We start from the raw sequence: 21873 nt of genomic DNA on the forward strand, positions 1-21873 counted from the left end.
GGCATGGTTTTGGAAGCAGCCAAGAGAACAATGCTTTTCATTCAGGCACATCTCTGTAAAGAAATCTGTGCCCAAGGTTAATGTGCCCTATAATCTCTAATTTTACATTCTCTGGCTTCCTTCCATATGTTAGCAACATGAGAACTAGGTCACAATTTGTTTGTGTGTGTGTTTTTTTAAAAAAACCCTCATTTGCATTATATACCATAGGCATTCCTAGCTGTGGCAGTAAATGAATTACAGGGAGACAGGCGCTGGATGTGCTAAGCTCTGCTAGTTTATAAAACAACTCGAATTTCTTAATTGTATCTTTTTTGTAAAATAAGTGGGGGGTTTTTAAGTGGCTAGATTTGACTTTTATACATTTAAGCTGATGCAGTCTTTGGCGTTGTGGTCATCAGGTGATATTTCTTGTTAGACTGGTTGCTTGGCAAACGTCTGTGCCAAGGAAATGCAGTAGCTTAATGATGGCAAAAATATTCATTCTGCAGTTATTTACTAGCTTGTGGTACTTGTTGAAGAACCAAATCCATCAGAGATTGTTACTTCATTCAATACAGTACTAGGCACTGAGCCAACTACACCAATAACAGTGATTCTCCATAACTGGCTGTTATTGAAATGCTCATTACAGATTATTATAGGAATGACACAAACACTTGATAGCCATTTAAATTCTGTAGTTCTGTCCCATTCTCTGTTGAAGTGTTCAACGGCCATTTCATTCAGAAGGTGTAAGTGGCATGAGGTGCTTTGCAGTACCTAATTGTTGTTGTCTTCAAGTTTCCACCCCACCTTTAATTTGGCTGCTTTACACTTTCATTTTGAGATGAAGCTGGAGCCAGTTTATTTTAACAGTGAAGGGCAATTTCAGCCTTTTGTAACGTGGCCCTTTATCACTGTAAATCTGTTATATGCAACCTTTCTTTGCTATTAGCCAAACAGTGCTTTTCCACTATGTCCAGCCACTATGACTTGTAAGAGACAACTTTATTTGTGTGAGTGAATTAGTTAATGTGGTTAAGATGGAAAGTTAATAAGTTCTAGTGTGTCAGGTAATTGTACAACTCTTCTCATTCCTCCATCAATCCTAGATTTGATTGATGAGTGTTCTATTTTTACATGCCATGGGCTGTTCTCTTCTTATTGGTTATGTTGCCATTATAAAGCCTTTAGAGGCCTTGAGGGAAAGGTGGCGTATAAAAATATTAAATAAACACAGTTTGATGCTGGGTAGCAGATAGTAATTGTGTTCATTGTAGCAAGCTTAAACAGCCTGTTGGTCTATGTCTGCACCTACTGCTTCAGCAGGAAATGAAAATAACTTGGTTTTCTCCTGGCAAATGCATTTTGTGACCTGTAAGGGTCAGAATGAGAGAATCAGTGGTAGCTTGGCTAGCCTTTTATTTAATTTATGTTGCCTTCTGCACTGAGGCTGTGATACAATAGTCTCTTAAGTTACCATAAGAAATAGATATACTCTAATTCTCAAGAATATTAGTTTCTTTCTTTTTTTAAATTGGAGGTTTGTTTTGCAGGCTCAACTAATGGATAAAGAAATGCTTCCAGGCATTAGGCTACACAATTAGAGATAAGTTGTAGCCTTAAATTCATACTTGATGTATCTACACTGCACATGTAGGTGTTGGGAGTGATAGTTTAACTGGGAAGTTTAAGAAACTGTCATTAAAGTCCTAACAAAATTCAGTTTGCAGCTGCCTGCTATTTTGAAACTGGACAATGTTTGCAGTAATATTGTATGTACAAGGGAAGTGTATAGACCCTTATTTTTTATAATTGCAGAGTCACGAAATGTTTTGAGCACTCTTCTTTTCCCCAGTCATTGCAAGAACTTGAAGCAGCACTTCATTAAAATCATATTTGGGTTTGTGATAATGGTCTTTGTGTGCTTAAGACCTTTCATACGTGTCATATTAAACCTGAGCTGCTGCTGTGATGCTATGGTCATTACTTGGTGGTGTAGGTGCAAGTGGCTACCCCATGTGCTTTGCAGTTGTCATTTTGCTACATGTCGACTGAGTGGAATAATATGAAATTTCTCCCTTCCTGGGCTGCAGTGATCCCACCACTCACTCGATTTTGCTTTTCAGCCCATCCAATTGTTTGCCTGCTGCCACACCTCTTCATTACAGATTATTGAACAGTTTACCTAGCAACTTTGCCTCTTGGACAAGGTGACGCAGCATTAAGGCTGATTTCTTCACGAAGAGGAAATGCAATGTCACTGCCAACAAACAGTAAGGTTTATAAAACAAAAGTACTTTATATGCTGCTTCTCTGTAACTAGGCATTTAGAATCCTGATCTTAATACATTTAACACTGTGCTTCTTTAAAGATCTTTATTGTTCAGTGTTAAAGTAGATTAGGTTAAACCTAACGTGTCATATAGTGAGAACTAGTGAGCAGCCTTTAGAGGACCTCTAGTTGTCTCCTTTGCCAGCATGCAAAACTGGTGACATTGAACAGAAACAGAGTTTACGTATCTTACGTTTTGTGGTTAGTTGAATTATGCAAATATTACAGTGTCCACACTTGGGTTTATTTCATTTTCACCAGGGGTCACGTAGTGAGTAAATAGGGGCTGATAAATTCAGGTTAAAAAGATCAACAACCAGATGCTAAGCATGTGTAGTAAAGTTGAGTGGGAATTAATTCTAAATAAGCATGCTTGGAGTCAAAACATTTCCAGCTACTTAAAAAGCTACTGTGACTGTTGCAATGTGGAATTTCAGATAACTGAGCAGTTTGTAAGTGTACAGTGTAAAACTGATGGGCTGAACAAGCAGTCTTCATTGTTTATAGTAATTTAAATTCTGATAAAAAGTCCTTAAATATAGTGCAACACTTCTTTCATAAAAAAACTTGATCATGGAAGCAAAGGATACTCATAGCACATATTTGCAATTGCTTTTATTTTTTTAATATAAAAATTTATTCTAAAAACTGTTTAACACCTGGATTTTTTTTTTTAAAAAAACAATGCTTCCACCACCTTCTCCAGTGCTAGTTTTTCTCCCCTAAAAACCAGCAGTGACACAATACCCCTATGAAATGGACCTGCATGTTTTTTTCCTACCAAGATATGGCTGAAGCTGCTATATGGCACGTTGTTCAATAGGTTGGCGCTTCCGAGGCATCAAGAGCTCCAGGTCAGTGACAACACATTCTGAGCACATCAGCAGGGCTTGGGTTAGAGATCTGCAGAGCACATGGGCTGCTACCCATTTGTCCTCAATGTGCAATAGAAGCCATCTCCTGACATTCAAGTCAATGTTTAGAATACTGTCCCACTGTAGAGGATTCAGTCTTCCTTTTTGGGAAGCGGTGAGGAAGCCAAGCAATTGTCAAGCATTCCACTCTCTCTTCCACCTTCAAGCATAGTGTCAATCAACTGTACCATTATAGGTCCTGTTAAGCTTGTTGAATGTGAAATCTAAGCTATGGGTGGAAATAGGTTTTCGGTAAAGAGGGTTTGAAGCCTACAAAAAAGAAAAAAAGGAAGTGATATAAACAGTGTATTTACAGGGAGACAGTGGCGTAGTGCGGGTTGTCAGCACCCAGGGCAAGGCAAGTAATTTGCGCCCCTTAACCCGTGGATTTGCGCACCCTAACCCCCAGATGTTGCGCCCGGTGCGGCCGGCACCCCCCACGCTACGCCACTGCAGGGAGATTAAACTCTGGACATGAAAACCAAATACAAGTTCTGCTAAAATCTCCATTGTTTCCCCCTCCCCTTAAAGTTATTTTGCTATTCTTTCCCCCTGCACTCCTAAAGTCTGTAATAGTGTTGTGTAAGGCCTATGACAGCCAGACTGCAATAGAGGCGTCACCTAGTGGTATATCGCTGGTGAAACCACTGACACTCCTGAGTCCCTCTGCCATGGGGGTGGGGGAGAGACCAGCTGGTTCGTCGCTTCAGGAGTGACTGACTAGAAGAGCCCTCCAGTGTGAAGGTGGAGGCAGCCCCCCTCCCCAAACTGAGCGAGCCCTGATGCCTCACTTGCTCGGGGAGGGGGGGCTGCCTCTCCTCACCTGAGCAGCTCAAGGAAGCCACACTGTCTTTCCAAGCAGGCAGGCGGCAGCCAAGCGCATGGAGCCTGAGAAGCACCTTCTCAAGCTCCCTGCATCTGTCTGCCTTGTGTCTTCTTCCGCTGGGGTCGGCTGTTTGTTTCTTCATGGCGTGACCAACTGACCCAAGAGCAAAGCCACAGCCTGCCTTCCTGGGCAAAGGCAATTTGAGCTGCCAGTACATTGCAGCTCTTCAGCTGCCGCCAACACAGCCACTGCACATGTTTGCGTCCCTCCACCCGAGCCACCTCTGCCTCCCTGCACACCATTCTGGTCTCAAGCAGCCTCCATGAATCCTTCCCTGAACAGAGTAAAACGAGACTTTCCCTTCCTGCTCTGTAGTCCTCAGCACACATTTGCACTCCCACCCCTATGCACTGAGCTCTTTCCAGCTCTTTCCTGCCCCCCCCCCCCAATGAAGTGAATGCTTACCATTTCATATCTTGCCCGGGAACGCTCACTTTGGAATCTGGCAAATTCCCGCCTGTCATGAATAGTGACCAGCAGCTTCCAAATTGCCAAGAGGACAATCCCCAGGAGCACAATGCTGCCTACCACAGCCAGTAAGATCATCATGGCATCAGGGGCAGTGCTACACTCTGGCAAGGAAAAGAAAGGGACCCCGTTGATCATCATTGATAAGGACACTATCTAAATCCAGTGTAAACATCAGAACTTGCCTTTTCAAGTACAGTTATTTATCAAGCCTGAAAGGTTCAGAACCAACAGCAGAATTTATGATGCAGTATTTCAGAGACAACAGGTAACTATTAACATATGATCAGCTCTGCTAATTCATTTGCAGCATATATATTGTTGCAGCAGCTGAGTTTTTATATATCCCCAATCCAGCAAGTGGCTACTTCTGTGCACATATAAGGTCACTGGATGGGGAATTTCACATGTCTTTTTGCTTGCTGCATGCATTTTTAAGAATGGGTGGGGAACCTCAGCCTGGGCTCTTCCCAAGTTTCACCCTTTCCTCAGCCACACTCTTCCCAGGCCGCATTCTATTTCACACGCTCCTTGAGCGTGTTTGCCTGGCTCAGAATGTGTCCTTGAACTCTGATAATGCCTCTTGCTTGTCTAGGTGGAAGCTAGAGAGGGTAATGCGGGTGCGTATACAAACTGGCCTACTTACATAGATAAAATTTACATCCATTGCTCTGCCCCGTCCACCACTGGCATGCAGCCCCAAAGTCGCCTAGAAAAGAATGCCATCTGAAAATGATACCCCACCCACCTCAAGCTCACAGCTCAGCTAATTCGACAGGAGACCAAGGCCAGGGCAGCAACTGCATTCAATTCCCTAAAGCTAAGGTAGGGCACAATACTGCCTAACTTTTCAACTACAAAAAGTATTAATTTTTTCAAATTTTAAATCCAATATTGGACTCTTTCCCCGAAGTCTGGAGCTGTTTAGATCAGGAGCTTTAGATTATCATGCTATACCATTGCTTATCTAGATTCTTTTTTACTTTGGTCATAGTTAGCCTTAAAAATAAGGGTGGGGATTTGGGTCTAGCCAATAAGCTCCAATTGGCTCGGATGTTTCTTCTGGCAAGTATGCTTGTAACACTGAGGTAAGTTGACTTCATCATCCCATCACACAAGGTCCTTCTGATGTGCTCCAGATGTGCCTGGCACTGGTTACTGACCATCAAGCTTCATCCCCTCTCACTAGTATTCTGTGGACCACTCCCTATGTGAATCTGTTCTTCTGGCTTAACCTACAAACAGTTTTTCCCCCCATAGTGAAAATGAATTAGTGGTCAGAGCAATCCAAACCCCTCTTGTGCTCAGCTGTCTCCTCCCAGCTAAGCTGGACTCTTGTAGGCTGCCTTCAACAGAGCAATGCAGAACTGCCCCTTTGAAATATACAGACACAAGGGAGTTCTATGGGCAGCCAGTGAAAGGTCTCAAAACACGGTATATGGGGGGCAGGAGGCTGAGCTAGCCTAGGATCCCTCAGCATCAGGCTCAATCACTGCACCATCTCCAGGCTGGTGCAGCAATTTAAACCCTCACTTTCAGCCCTGGCTGTGGAAGTGGCCCCACAAAACTGCTCGTGTGTTTTCTGCACATCTGAAAAGGGAAAGTATCTAGGGACAATATCCAAACTCTTGTACCCTTAGTGGTGTTAAAGGAAGCAAAATATTCTAAGGGATGCTCCAGTCAAGTCCACAACCAAACTTTTTTGCCTTGGTGGTATGGACAAACAGCACAAAGCATATACGATATAACAAACCTGGTTCCTTGAGAACAGTGATGTTTGTCTTTCCACTGGTGAGTTCCGTGTAGGTGAACTTCATCACACAGTCCTTCACTGGGTAAGCACACAAGACTGAATGAGGGTCATCAGTTTCTGGAATAAAATGTAACACAATCCTATTTATAACACAAAGATTTAAAACCTTAGCATATTGTGGCATATGTTGAAAAGCATTTTAACCTATAACATATCCCCAGCATTAGATGCTCCCTTTGTTTTGCTGGGCATTTGTTCAGCGCATCAAAACACATGTTTGAATTACCATTATTTTGACCCTAGAAATGGAAGAATATGTTGAGATTCTAAGTCTCTTGGGTCTCTGGATTCCTTTCAATATGACGGCCTTCCTGTTGGTACATATGGAGCAAATTAGGAAACCATTCAAATGTCTAAAATTGTTGAAACCATTAACATAGTGAGTAGGTGAAAGATTGACTCGGCTGCATGCCTAAACATTTTGAAAGCTATGGATAAACACAACTCCAAGATTGCAAAGGAGATGTTGGTATGGCCCTGCCCTCCTTAAAGAGGAATTTCTATGTGTCTCTGAAAGAAGGCCAAACAAAACTGAAACTTGGAAGGCTTTCTTTGGAAGAGGAAGTTTCATTTCCTTATGCCAATCTCCATGGAGGAAGTAATTGTCTGGAAATAAGCTTAATTTTGCAATCCAGTTGGGGCACAGGGAGTAGCGGGGAGATGGAGATTAAAATATTCAACAGTGATAGGGTCAATGTTGTGCATTACAGAAAAACATGTTGTGATAGATACGCTGCATAGGGTCAAGTGAAGGCATTAAACTGAATAGTTATGTGGCCAGAGATCTGGGGGCAGGTCAGAAAATTGCATCCTCAGGCAGGTCTCATTGGCAAATCTCTCACTTTTGCCCATATGGGTTTGCAGTTTTTAAACACTACTTTGTCCCCTTGGGGAATAAGCAATCAAGTTTCTAATGGGAGTGCTTAGAAAAAACAAACCCACACTATGTATGTATGTATGTATGTACGTACGTACGTACTTTGTGACTACCAGCAATATAATGACACTATACAAAAAGTATTTGAAACATAGTTGAGCGATGCCATAGCTTAACAAAATTATAGCAGGAAGTAAAAAATAATACTCAGTAGCCTAGGCCAAAAGCCTGACAATAAAGTTTTGTTTCCACCACACAGCAAAACACCAAGGCCCCTCAGACTTAGGAGTGTCAAAGCCTGGGTGTGAAAACAAGGATATCCCATTCACCCAGCAACTGCATGTTTCCATTGGTGGATCTGAATGGGTGAGGCAGGATTGTATGGGAGGATTGGCCCTTCAGGTATCCTTGAGCAGGTTACTTTCCATCTGCCTGTGGCTCCTTCTCCCATGTTAAGAATCTGATATCTTCCCTTTTCATCTCTCTTACTGTGTTAGCGTTTGGCTGCTTAGCAGATGGCTTGTGGACCATGTCAGAAGCACAGGCCTTTGCAGTCACCACAAAGAGCTTCTGTCTCAAAGATGCCTCAACCTTCATTACTCCTAATAGCAGATGGCCCACAAATCCCTACCTGTGCATGTACAACTTCAGACCAAACTAAGAGCAACTGGTATACAGACATTCAATCAGGAGAGGAATCAAATATAACTCTGCTAAACATCTTGAATTAGTCACATTTAATAAATGAATGCTCTTTAAACTAATTCTTTAAAATAGATTCACTAGTGCATCACTGGAGAAGTTCTGATGGACCTTCTAAAACGGATGTCATGGAGGATGAGACACCCAGCCATAATGGAGGCTATGCACTGTCTCCATGAACTGTGGAGGCAATGCTGTGCCCCCATGGTCAGAGGTAGAATAATTCTGAATTTCAGTTGTTGGAAATTGCAGGAGGGTACTCTTGTGCTCAGATCCTGCTTGCAGGTTTCCCACAGGCATCTATCTGGTTGGCCGCTTTGAGAACAGGATGCTGGACTAGAAGGGCCATTGGCCTAATCCAGCCGGCTCTTATATTGTTATGAACCAGTTGTTGCTGAAGTGCATCTCCCATCATCCCTAACCATTGGCCATGCTGGCTGGAGCTGATGGCAGCTGAAGACCCAACCACCTCTGGAGGACCATGGGTTCCCTATCTGCTGAAGAGCCTTACCAAGAAGTTAAACCAGTAAACGTTAACCAACAAACACAAACTAGCATGGGGACAAGCAAAGAAGGACGCCTTCACCACAGTATGGTTCCCCTTTACATACACAGCACAACAGGACAATGATCTATCCCCACAAACAGCATACAAATCAATTTGGCTAACCTGACCCAACAACTTACCCCCCCCCCCAAAACACGCCACACCGCAATCAACTGAATGCAGCCAACCAAGTTTGGGACCGGACCCCTAACCTCTCGCATTATCAATAAAAATAAATACATAAACAAAGGACCTACCCATGTGATGCTGACACAAACCCCAAGACTAATAATAGGCAATAGAACAAAAGAACAAAATCTCCACCCTCTCTTTTCCCCCAAATGCAGTATGTCGATGACAAAAAATGTCTCTCACTAAATATAAAGGAACTGTGAAAAAGACTGAATTGAAAGTGGAGACAACAGATGTACCTTAAGCGTGCATTTTGTAACACAAAAATCTTTAACAAAAAATAATTAAAACAAACAACTTAAGTGGCATTTGAGGGAAAGCATCATATCCCAGTTTCTCATGCTAGTTGTTTGGAACACTGCTAAAACCAAGTATCAAGTTCACTTTTTGAGCAATAAACCAACAATTTGTAAAGGCTCCTAGGGTCTGATCAGACATTCCATCTCATCATTTTTGAACCCAGCTACAGATTTTCAGAAGAATGCACACGAAAGGCCTATCTGGTTTAGGCTAATAAGTAAAGCCCTAATAACAAAAGGGAGATTGAGAAAACGAGGCTCCTAAATGATGCCGGCTTCAATGCCAAGGGATTGCACTCTGTCCTGTGGATTCCTTTTGCTTTCCTCTTGCCTTCGTTTTTGAATACTCCACAGACAACAGTCTCATTTTGAGGCGCAAAGTGCTGACAAAGTGGAGATGTTATCAAAACTGCAATCAATCCACTGTGTTTGCATTTCAAAAATGTGCTGAATGGTTTTTATTGCCAGAAATTGCTTGAAGGGTCATTTTTGAGAGAAAGGGGAAAGTCGTGGGAGGAAGGGGGGGGCAGACACGGCTGTTTCAAGCTGTTTCTCCCCCGGCTCCCAGTGGATCATATAAGGACAGGCTGTTATATGAAATGAAAAGGCCCGTCAGATGGGTTTGCAGGAAAAAACCATCTATAGCAGGTTTGGCTGCTGCATGTGAAGGTGAAGCAGAAGGGTCCATTCTCCTATATTATTCAACTTCTATATGAAGCCAGTGGGAACTGTCATCCAGGGATTTGGAGCATGGATGGCACACGTATTTCTCTCTATTCCATCAGAATCAGGAGAGGCTGTGAAAGTGTTGAACCAGAGCCTGGAAGAGGCTGGATCCCAATAGGACACTCTGGGACAGAGGTGAGGAAGTATGTTTGAAGGAGTCCAATATGATCACTATGCCACCATAGTTATGCTCTGCCAAATTGTGGTGGCTACAGAAGCTATAGAGTCCATGCCTCTGTTGGGACCCCATAAAGGAGCGCAAATGTTTCAGTTCAATTCTACCCTAGACTTGTAAAGCTGGTGCAAATCACTTCCCAAAAGTGGATCTCCAGAATTTTTCTGTTTGCACAGGAAGAGCTTTGCATGCAATTCGGCACAATATTGGCTACGTTATCTCTGCAGAGCTTAAGCATACGAGTTTGGAAAGCAGCTTCAAACGAAAAGCCTGCATTTCAGGGTTATCTGTATGCATGTTGTTATCTGAAGTTAGCTTTTTGCGATTGGTAGGCATCTGTATTTACACAAGTAGCCAGAAGGGCTTTAAGGGGCATTTTTAAGAAAACACACACACATGCCGCACCTCTGTGGCAGTTTTGGATGCCATTAATGAAAAAATCTGGACTTTTCTCCCTAGGAAAGTGGATAATGGAGTCACATTTAAATAGCAAACAAACTCCCCAGACAGACAAAAAGGAAGAAAAAAAATATGTTGCAACGTTTGCATTGGCAAATAGTCATTGTCTGTGAACTGGCGGGAGTGGGGTTGAGCCACAAGTACAGCTAAGCAGCTACAGCTGTGATGCCCCCCCCCGCCAATGCCACACACACACACACACACACACACACACACACACACACAGGAATGTGACAAAAGGTTTAACACAACAGAGCTTGAAGTCCAGAGATACCAAACTACTCAGTCCACATGACAATGTACTCCAGACAGAGAGCGGCTGGCTATATCTGTTGCCATTAGATCATGCAGCAACCATTTCCTTTTAACTCAGAGGTGGACTGCAACTCCCATCAGCCCCAGTCTGCATGGCTAATGGTAAGGGATGTTGGGAATTGTAGTCCAGCAACAAGTGGAGGGCCACAGAAGGACCACTCCTGTTTAACTGAAACACTTGTCTCCTGTATCACTAGCCAATATATCGATACAATCAATATATTGTATAGATACAACCTCTCAGCTACTTCTTTTCCTGCGTTACGCGCACGGTTGTTCTTTAATGTTCCTTTCCCTTACAACTCTAATACATCCAACCATTTGTCTACATTTTAACGAAATACATTCCAAATTCCCTTTCCCCTAAAGTGGTGAGACCTTGATAAGCAGCGTCGACTTCTGCCAGGATTCTGCCTAGTTTATCTTGCCTGTACTTACTGAGAACATCCACTCGAGTAATGATCTCGTCCCGGCAGTGTTTTTGGCAGGTCTGGTTGTCAGCCAGTCTTCCTGAGTTAAACAGCATACACTCAATGCAGTCCCTTAGAAAGAGGAATGAGAGGAGATTGATAGACTTCCCTTCAAATCACATCTGCGTGCAGTGGAGTCTGCCCCCGTAGGGAATGGGGCACTGCCCCACCAACCTCCGTTTACCCTCGGCCGGTTCCCACCTGCCTTCTTGCTTAGAACCAGTCCAGGGAAGTGGCACTGCCACCAGCTTCCTCCTCCTTAGTCTCAAGTGTTCCCATTGTAGAACTCAGCAGGAAGGAGGATGAGAGCGAAACTAGAATTAGTGGGCTCTGTCTGTCACTGGTTTTGTCTATCTTCTCTGGCTCCACCGACTGTTGGCCTCCCTGTATTCTGCCCCACAAGTCTCAGTGCACAGTAGCAACCACTATTTGCCTGGGGAATAACAAGGACAGACATTTTCTCAAAATAAAACCTTTCCCCCTCTGTGGCAACCACATATAAAGGCTGCTGCTGATTTTATTGGTACAGGGGACATGGCTACACATTTGTTTCTTGTATGTAAGAAGAAACGGTTCCAATTCAAGAATAGTCACTCTCTAATAATACTTTTTAAAAAGGAAGAAAGGGGAAGTGATAAGAAGAACCCCAAAAAGGATTTGCACTGGGAAATTATATTTAGGACAGTCCTGTTTTGTAGAGAGGGTATCCAACCTTTGGAGGCTAATACAGAGAATTAGCCAGTTAAGGCTGTGTAAAATTGAAATGAAAAAGAAAATGCATATTGCTTCAGATCATTTTGCATTCTTTCATGCATTTCATTATACACAATACTATTAATGCATGCCTCCACAACATATGAACTGTCAAGCTGAAAACACAGCATACCAGGCACATATTACAGCTTCATAAACCTGTTTTTGCTATATGATTTGGAATTGGGGGGAAATGGAGATTGTCAGATACCTGACAGGTTCCAGTACAAGAGCAAGGAGTTGCATTCAGCTTGGGGGTGGCAGGGTGTCGCCAGCTGTACAAGCCTGAACAAGTGCCATGAAGCAAAACAAACATCCATCAATGCAAGCTAAATGGATGTTAGAACTATAGAACACAGCAACACAGGAAGCTGCTTTATAGCAAGTCAGATCATTGGTCCTTGTCTATGCAGACTGGGAGTGGTTCTCCAGGATCTCGGCCAGGACACATTCCCAGGCCTGCTTGGAGGTGTCGGGGATGGAACCTGGGACTTTCTGCTTCCAAAGCAGCTGCTCTCCCACAGAACTACATCCTTTGCTGCCTTGCATGAAGACAGACGGTGGATACATGATCCTGGGACTGTTGGGTCTCCTACCCTCTAGCTCAAACGGATTTCCCCCAGTTCTACCTTTTTAACTGCTGAGGCCAAAAACTGATCCAAAGACTTCAGGTATGGAAAATACTTCAAAGCTACGGTCTCATCTACAATAAGCCGTAATAAGCACAATGGACTCATGGATGTAGTCTTAGACATGTCACATGTCTCAGCTGCAGATTCCCCAACTGAAAAATGGGATTCTAGTGATAAGTAAAGTTCAAGCTGTGATGCATCATCACTTCCTGATTTTTTGTAGGTATATTGGCAGGTGGGATGGACACCAATGAAGCTGGAGAGCGACATAATCGGGCACTGTCATCAAGTTGTTATTTGAAGGGTTTTCACTCCAGCTAGCTCACACAATACCTTTTTGTGCTGCAGACGCCTGGGCAGGTAGGGCATTTCTCACACGTCTCTCCAAAGGCACCCGGTTCTGTGCACTGGCATTTTCCACAAATGCAGTTGCCTCGGCCGCTGCACATCTGGCCATCGTTGGAAAGGCACTGGCCCGTCTCTGTCGAGCAGTTGCAGTTGTCCCCAATGTAACCACGGTGGCATTTGCACTCCCCACAGTGGCATTCCCCATGACCTAGAGGCAAATTAAACAGCAGGCGTCACTTATGCTGCCAACAAAATGGGGACACAGTTCTGGAAGACAGCTGAAAATCCAATTAAGAGGCAGTAATGCTACCCAAGAGCCAATGTGTTCAATGATACAAAGCTGAGCTTGGCTCTGTGCTTGAGTAAAAAAGTCTTAGCTCAGCCATAGACTCGCTGTGAGACTTTGGGCACATCACATTAAAGATTGCAATACTGTGTAAATTAAAAGTGTTATGTAGTAGTAAAAAGGGCAATAGCAGGAATGAGTAATTAAAAACTGACTGTGGAGGGAGATATCACATTCAGCAAAAAGTGTCACCTACAAACTGGTGTAGTTCTCACAAGCTGCACATGAGATGGTAATCCCATCTGCTGTCAGCTGTACCCCGTCAAACTGCAGGTGGGGACTCGCTTTACTGAATCCTCTCCACAACAACCCAAACCAGCCAACCAACAAGGATAAACAAAGCACATGTAACGTACTTCTGATGCCGACAAAACAAGCCTTGCCATCCTCTACATAGGAATGTAGCAAAGCCCCAAATCATCAAGCTGGCCAGACATCTTATTTGTAACACATGTATCCCTTCCCTCTTCCCTTCAAGGGTATCCAAGGATGGTCCATTTTATCCTCAACCACTGCTCTGGAGATGACAAGTTCCCGCAAGGTCTATCAAAGTCTCTCTGGGCTAATGGTTGCATGTGCAGCATGTGGTCCACTCGTACAACAGGACTAGCCCACCCCTTGGCCTCTAAATCTGCTTTGGAGGGTGGGGGTGGGGGGAAAACAGAGCAAGTTTAGGGGTCACACGGGGAGTAGGAGGGGGAGAGAAAGTTCCATCGTGGAGGTGAACCTCATACCCCACTTAGCACTACATGGAATTCCACTCTCGGGCTCAACCCCAACACACTCAACGCCAGAACTCAACAAAGGCTAAAATTAATTGGCATGAGAATAGCTACACAAGGACTGCTAGACTCAAAAGTAAAAAGTAACAAGGCTATACATTTGATATGTTCCGGAAAAAAGGACACTTTTAAAATGGGTGGCATCTCATTTGTAGATCCCACCTGGCAAGTGTAAGCTGTACAGCGTACAAACCAAGGGGCTAAGCAAGAAAATTAAAATAGAAGCAAGTTCCTAGTTATTGTTTCAAGTGGAGCAAAAGTTCAGACACTCTTTTTGGCTCTTGATTATTTCCTGATGCAGCTGAAGGAATATGTTCTTAGTTAAACCCCACCCTCTTTTTTTTCATCCTCGTCTGTTTTGCACTAACAAATATTTAATCTTATTAAATATTTTCATCTCAGAGTCTCTTTCCTTGTTTTGAAATAACAGATTCTACTTTGCGCCAACACCAACAAACATTAAAAGGCTACCACAGACCTTGCAGCACTGCTGTTGACAATATTTTGCAGCAATCTCTCCCTGGAGGAATCATTTCTTAGCTGCTTATGATAAAAACCATTCACAGAGGTCGTGACTTGCTATTTAGGATACTTGGAAATAAGAGGATCTTAAAAAGCAGGCGTATCTGAGCCAACCAAACAACTCCAGGCCAGCCACTTTGGGATGTTCAACATATTCGAAAAGTAGAGGTCCCTGGCTCCCCTCCTTAGACATTTGGGTGGGGGTGGGGGGGTGTAGAATCTGCAGTAACTTTCCTACTAGAGTCAATGAGGTTACATTGGAAAGAAAACATATATAACATAATGCCTTGATTTATTTAAACCCCCCCCCCTATTCCAAAGGTGAACAGTCTTTGTTTTAATGTATTGCTATCGCATCTGAACCTCGCAGCCGCCTCTGTGGAGTAGATTAGGCTGAGGAAAAGTGACTTGCATTGAAAGTTTCGTGGCTGAACCCAGCACTCACTCCTGCTTTCCTCGTACATGTCTCCTGGAACTGTAAGGGTATTGAACAAGGACTACATCACCCTAAAGTTTTGCATAATGTGAAGCAGGATGGAAGAGTATATTAGCGGTAACCTAAGGGCTGCAGGCCATTTCAACCTAAGAGGTGTTAGATACAGCCCCACCAGACTTTCTGGGAATCCTGTGAATGCTGCTTGACACTCCAAAGCCAGCATCACTTCCAGAGCGGCACATAACACACAAATAATAAACGAATTGTAGCAAAAGCACTGGAGTGCTAAAGATGGTTTATTATGCAGGCAACAACTTTAAAACATCCAGGAATATAGACTGGTTCAGCTGTAAAATTCCCAGTTCTAACCACATAGTGTTAAAGCCAGTCCACAAGCCCATGTCCCCCATACCCACCTGACATCATAGGTGACGACAGGTGTGGGGCAGGTAAGGAAGCAGCTACAAAGAAAGACTTGCAAGCTTGCAACTTAGAAGTTATTTTGCTGTCAGCAAGCCCCACTTTATCCACCTGAAGGTGGCAATGATGGCAAGTGGTGTTTTGTTAATTTTTTTAAAATGAATCATCAAATGAGACTGTCCCTCCTCTGTGGTAGCAGGTAGCTAGTGTGGTATGTTATTAAGTATGGCACCACCCAACTTTTCTGAAAGTGTATTTGATGGTTTTGTCTGTTTCTAGAGAAAAATGACAACAAAGGCAGGTAGTTCTCAAAAGTAGCAGTAAATGCTCCTCCTGCCAGATGGGAGAAGTGCATGTGTTTTGACTCGGACGCAAACTGAGGTTTTGTGCTGTGGAGAATTCCATTCAGAAAGAGAGGCACTGGTTATTTTTTGTTGTTTCCATTATTGCAAGGAAAATCTTTGGGCACTTAAAAAGTTTGCTTAGCTGGAATTACCGTGAAAGAAACTGAGCTGCAACTGGTTCATTACCAAGATTAAACCAGCTTTCAAGACACGAATGCATCAAGAATTCCCAAGCCTGTGGCAGTCTGTTTGATATTTCTTATACACACACACTCCAAATTAAGAGACAGGGAGGGAGGAAGAGGCCAGGAACCCTTACAATATGTAAAAGGCCATCTTGGAGAAGCATTCCGACTCTAAAAATAAATGCTGGAAAAGCACAGCACCCTTCTGCAGACAGAAGTCTTCCTGGTGAATTGGAATATAATCTCAGCCCAAGAAGGGAAAGTGCATTCTAAAAACAAGTCAGAGGTGTCAAAGCAACATACAGAGACTGGGTGACTAACACGTCTGAAACGGCATTCTGCCTACAGTACTTCAGTTTAAAAAAATGCTACGCCTGAAATTGAATGATTGTAGCATGTTTCAATTGGTGAATGAGTTATGTTGCTCTTGAAACAAAATGTCAGCTATATGATAGTAAGGTACCAGTATCAAACGTTTAAAGCATCTCTCTTTTGGGGGTGGGGGTAGTATCAAGAAACACACATCTGTACCCTAGCACCTGTTGCTGTTCACCATTCTTGTTTTGGTTTTGCATCCAATTTATTAATGCCGTTTGCTAGAAATATTTCACCTCCTGCTTGCCACAAGGAGCTTCTTCTAGTCCAACTCTGAAATGAGATGTCAGATGTTTCCTGCTCTTCCACTGAAAGCAGTAAACCTAATTCCATGTTTAAAATCAATAGCCAATTTTATTAGAGTGCTCTTAAAAGAGAGCAGACTGACAACCTGATCGTTTCCATGCAACTTTCTCAGAAGCTCTCTCCCCTAGATCTCTATGCTTGTAAAATCAGTGTCAGGCAAGAGTGCAGTCTGAGCAGGCAAGTGATTCACAACTGCCCTGCACCACCACTGGCCTGTGTACATATGGATGCAGGCTTCTGTGTGCACAGCCCCAAGCAGGATGAGGGGTTTTGTATTCAAATCGGAATTATGCTCACACTTCAACAGGGCCAGTGCAGTAGCTAGTGATACACACATCTGTACCTTTGGAAAAGAACCAAAACAGGTGGGAAGTTGGGGCGGGGGGGGGGAGAGTCTACACCTTAGCCTTTCCACACTACTGAGCCCTGCTCACAAAACAACTGGTCAGCAGGATGTAAATTTCTTTTAGGGCTAGGCACTTGTAGCACAGACTACAACTTAAATGTGTTGTAGGACAGAGTACAGCTGCAGGTTAAACAGTAGTGACCAAAGACACTTATTTTCTATGGATGGCCATTACTGTGGGATGAATACGGAATGAAATGGACCTTTGTGAAGACTGGGTGTTTTTCAGCAAGCGATAGCAGACCCTTAATTTTGCAGGATGAAAACTAACCAATGCCTTCGCTGAGCAACTGCAAATGAACAGCTCACAGTAAGGTAACAGCCTCTCTGTGGAATAGTTCATAGCCACCACCATAAATTACAGCTGTAATATGTAAACTGTCCTGCTATTAGACAAAACAGAGATAATGGTATCACTCCTTCAAGCTCGGAGTCCTGCTGCTAAATTACTGCCACAGGAGATGAGAACACCATCATGTCCATCTAGCTCAGGACTGTCTACACTGACCGGCAGCAGCTACCCAGGGTTTCAGAAAGGGCTCTCTCCTGTTCTACCTGGAGGTGCCAGGGATTGAACTTGGGATTTTCTGTGTGCAGAGCAAATGCTCTGCCACTGAGCCACAGCTCTTCCCTTAAATATTATTGGTTTTGTTATGGTAAAAGGCCCTGCAGTTTGCCTCCCGTGTACTTTCAATTACCTTCCCAACTCCTAGGAGATGAAAACAAGACACACGGGCCAGCTAAATCAACAGATTCATGAGTCGGGAACTTGCAGCAGTCCAAGAAACAATGCTGGTTTCACCAAAGCTATTTCCTTTCTCAACAAGGGAGATGGATACATAGGACTGACTCAGACTCAAATTCCGAGATGCAGCCCATTGCAGCTAAATAAGCAGAGACTGGGAGAACACTGCTGTCTTGCTGTTGTCCAGGGGCTTGGCAGGATGCTGCCCTGGCCTCCTTTGCCCCCATTTCATGCAGGAATCCTTGCTAAGTGAACAAGGCACAACAAAGAGACCATCTCCCTTCATCTCTTCCCTCCCCCTCACTTTCCGTTTTTCTCCACTCCTCTGCCTTTTCAGCAGGAGTGTCAAGAGCACAATACAAATTAAGAGATTTGGCACAGTTTAAGACACAGACCTCCACGCTGCAGCTTTTCTGCAATTTGTTTACAAGGACACATGCCAGTCCTCATTGCGTTTGTCTGGGTTTTTGAAAAAAGGAAAGGAAAACAAAACCCAAGTGGAACCATTACAAATAGATTAAACTGGCTGAGTAGCATTTTATATTTCCCAAATGGAAACTCCTAAAAATAAATAAATGCATGACTGCCCTATAGCACTGGATGGGAGCTCTAATGCAGTCCAATTAAGTTTCCAGCATGGAGAGAGATCACTTATACAGAAATAAGACAAACAAGCTAACTTCTGTCTCTTGCACCTTAAATCATAATGGGACTCCCACTAAAGTCAGCAGCAGGACTCCTACTTATTTTAATGGAGCTGGATTGCACCCTTATAAATGGTTGGCCACTGGGCAAACAGGATGCTGGCCTTTGGTCTGATCTAGCAGGGTTCTTCTTATGTTCTAAAGAGAGGGATAAGAAACTTCCGTTGTGCTCTCCACTACATGGTGGGAGAACAAAACACTACTGTTGAGAAGAAATGAAGTGGTCCTCAAATTATCCCTGAGCACAATTCAAAGTGCTGGTGTTAACCTTTAAAGCCCTAAATAAAGACATACATCTTGGTCCAGGTTAATTTAGGGCAAGGGGTATCCAACATGTTTTGGACCACAACTTCCCCCAGTCCCATTCAGCATGGCCAATAGTCAGGGATGCTAGGAGATGCTGTGGTTGAAACATCTGGAGGGCATCACATTGGCTATCCCTGATTTACAGAATGCTTTCTCCCACAGAAGACACTATCCCCTAGAATACACAAACATCATCTGAGGAGGTGGGATTGCTCCAAGTCCCATTGTTAGCAAATGTTAGGTGGTAGCTACAAGCAGCGGGACCTTTTCTGTAGCAGCCCCTACTGTGGAACTCTCTCCTCCCTAAAGCCTACTATGGCAGCTCTGCACTGCTTCTTACATTGTTAGTGAAACGTTTGGGGTCTGAGACCTAAAATGGTTAGGTAGCTTGGGATTCCGACTCACTAAAGCTAATTTTTATATTGTTTGCTGTTGTTTTTGTCTAGAAGACTCCAATTTATAAAGTTGATACTTGGGGCGTTTTACAGTAGTTTTACTGTTATTTCTACATAATGTTGCATGCTGCCTTGCAGGCTTTGTTTGGTGGGATTCAATTTTTAAAAAATAAGTAAGTACAAACTTTAGAGGAATGTAGGAAAAAGCTTTGAACTTTGGAAAATCTAGAAGGTTGAGCTTAGAAACAGGGTATAACGAGAAGCAGTTCCTTCTTAGGCAAACAAGTTAAACAGCTTCCAACAGAGTTATTTCCATGACTCAAGAAAGGAGCATTAGCTTCTGTCTACATTCCAAAATAGCACAAATAAGCAGGCATCACACACTGCCACACAGTGAATTTTGCACAAGGTAGCAGACGCTCTCCCAGATGTTTTTCCTGGGATGGCAAACTACTAGGGCTAAAAGAGATTAACCAACTGTGAAGATGGGAAAAGCTAGAGCACTACCAGACTCAAGAGAATAAAAAAAAGATTCTAGCAAGACATGAATCTGCAGAGCTGCTTGTATATTGTGAAATCCAGACTGTGCACAATCTATAAGCTTCTGAAGAAAACAGAGAATCACTCTTCCCAACTCCCACAATTTCTGCTTTTTGCTTATGCCTGAGCAAAAAACCCTCACAGAAACAACTGAGCCTCAGGACAAATAATTAAAAAGTTAAGGGAACTTGTCCTCCCTGTTCCACTATCTTCTGCCCACACAAACTACTGTAACTGGGAAAAATTACGATAAATATAATAAATCAAGAATGTGAGGATTGGGGGGTGGTTTGATGTAAAAGCATCCACTATTGATCACTTTCTGCTAGCTATTCCGCTCACTGTATTCTGGCAACGTGCTGCTCACCTGCTCAGCAGGATCACATATAAAAAGAAATCCAACCCAACCAATGAATGTGTGCACTCCAGTTGTACACTTAGGCCTATGTTGTGCAGTAGAACTTAATGCAACCTCGTAGGGATCCTTTTTCACCCCAAGTGAGAGCTGCAAGCCAAAAGGGGGCAGGGGGAGGGGGGAAAAGAAATGCAATGCCAACTGGCTGTATAGATCCAAGAGCTGGTGGTTCCATTTTCCAGACTGTAGTGCAAGGAGACTGGAATGCCCCCAATAACACATTTCTTCACCTAAGAAAGCAGCATACATGTTGTAGCACTGGGGTTATATGGGCACCCCACCCTGGGTGTATATGAAAAGATGTGCCTTGCCCACAGAAACTGCAACAGGGCAATTCCCCAACATATTTCAATAAGCTCACCATTATGCATAATGAAGCATTGGGTTCATTCCCCTCACAAAGCTACAATTCCCAGAGTGATTTAACAATCAGTCCCTCTTTCTCAGAGCACTCTGGAACAACTCTTAACTCTGTGAGGTGAACAAGGGTCTCCTGGCAACTCTCAGCACCCTTAAGAAACTACAGTTCCCAGGATTCTTTGGAGGAAGCCATTAGCATTTCAAGTGATGCGGCAGGGCTTTAAATGGATGGTGCAGATGATGCCTTATGCAACAAGTCACACAGATACACAAACATGCCTCATTGGGAGGCAGTATTTGGAAAAACACAGCTCTTCCCAAACATTACACTTCTTTAGACTGTACAGCACCCTCAGTCTTGCCAACCCTTCTCATATAAATCATTCAGCATTCACAGATGCAATTATTACTGAGAACATCGTCTTTTTCCAGTTATTCCTAATGCCATTTATTTTGAGTCAGCATTTTCCATTTAGTCTGTGTTGTTTCGTTTTTTTCCAAAAACCACAGACTTCAACCACTACAATTGTCTTCATTATTATTATTTACTGTATTTGCAAATTTAACTAAGAAGGGAAACAAAAAAGAAATTTTAAAAAACGAAGGGAGAAAAAAGAGGCACTATACAAACAACAACAATAATTAAAAACACTGTCAGTTCACATTAAGGATACCTAGATCATGAAGTCATTATAGTCTTTCCACCATCCCTCCAGTTTGCTTCCTGTCTTCACACACACCCTTGTTTTTCATGCTCTCAGCAGGGGCTAAGAAATGACTGGAGTTAATTTAGCAGTTGGCAAAAAGCAGGCGTCCAACCCTTCCCCTTCTAGACTCTCGAGTTTTGTGACCTTTGCACATGTTAAGGACGAAGGCTTTCCTTAGCAAAATTATTCAGTCCCTCCTTATCTGCAGGCAAAAAGCTTCAAATAACCTGTGAGTGTTCTGACCATTTTTTCCTTCTTGGTCAGATGACTAAAAAGTACTGAATTTTCATGAAGGCCATGGAAGCTTTCATTAAGACAACTTCACAACAAAGTGCTATACACTAACCATAAGCCGCTTATGTCTTAAACAGGAAAACACAAAACTATGCAGAGGTGTGTTTTTACATTCCACCTCAGCCTTCAACATGTTAACTTGACTTAACAGGGCATGTATGTCAACCCATGTGAATATAAGCTTGCTGTTCCACTTCAAGCTCATGCCACTTTAAATCAATGAGCCTTTGAAGCGCCACTGCACTCGTTGCCCTAACCACCCACTCAGGCCCCTAAAAAAAGAAACAAAAGTGGGGAAAGCAGTGGATGCCTTTATAAACTCTTTAAGTGTGTGTTATTGCCACTTCCTGAAGAACCAAAATTTACAGGACTGGATGCTCACTGGGAGAACA

At 43.2% G+C, this 21873-nt stretch overlaps 2 protein-coding genes across 3 annotated transcripts in view; one reads left to right on the plus strand and one right to left on the minus strand.

The window, feature by feature from the left end:
- The window catches only part of UMPS (uridine monophosphate synthetase), a 54287-nt gene that overhangs the window by 7413 nt on the left and 25001 nt on the right, over nucleotides 1-21873 (plus strand). Inside the window, exon 7 of one of the 2 annotated variants that reach the window (XR_014171620.1) lies at nucleotides 2112-2796. The exons of the other annotated variant lie outside the window; for it this stretch is intronic. The gene's annotated coding sequence lies outside the window, so the exon portion shown is untranslated. Of the gene's footprint in view, nucleotides 1-2111; nucleotides 2797-21873 lie in introns of those variants that run through there. 2 annotated transcript variants of the gene reach the window in all.
- ITGB5 (integrin subunit beta 5) overlaps nucleotides 2918-21873 on the minus strand; it is a 75952-nt gene continuing 56996 nt past the window's right edge. The window contains exons 11-15 of the mRNA XM_081924961.1: nucleotides 12879-13101; nucleotides 11129-11232; nucleotides 6339-6455; nucleotides 4523-4689; nucleotides 2918-3501 (exon numbers count right to left, since the gene is read on the minus strand). Of these exons, the coding sequence (XP_081781087.1) occupies nucleotides 3406-3501; nucleotides 4523-4689; nucleotides 6339-6455; nucleotides 11129-11232; nucleotides 12879-13101 (707 nt within the window). The 3' untranslated portion in view covers nucleotides 2918-3405. The remainder of the gene's footprint in view (nucleotides 3502-4522; nucleotides 4690-6338; nucleotides 6456-11128; nucleotides 11233-12878; nucleotides 13102-21873) is intronic.

This window comes from Podarcis melisellensis (genome assembly GCF_964234715.1).
Source record: "Podarcis melisellensis genome assembly, chromosome: 1".
In the NCBI taxonomy this organism is placed as follows: domain Eukaryota; kingdom Metazoa; phylum Chordata; class Lepidosauria; order Squamata; family Lacertidae; genus Podarcis; species Podarcis melisellensis.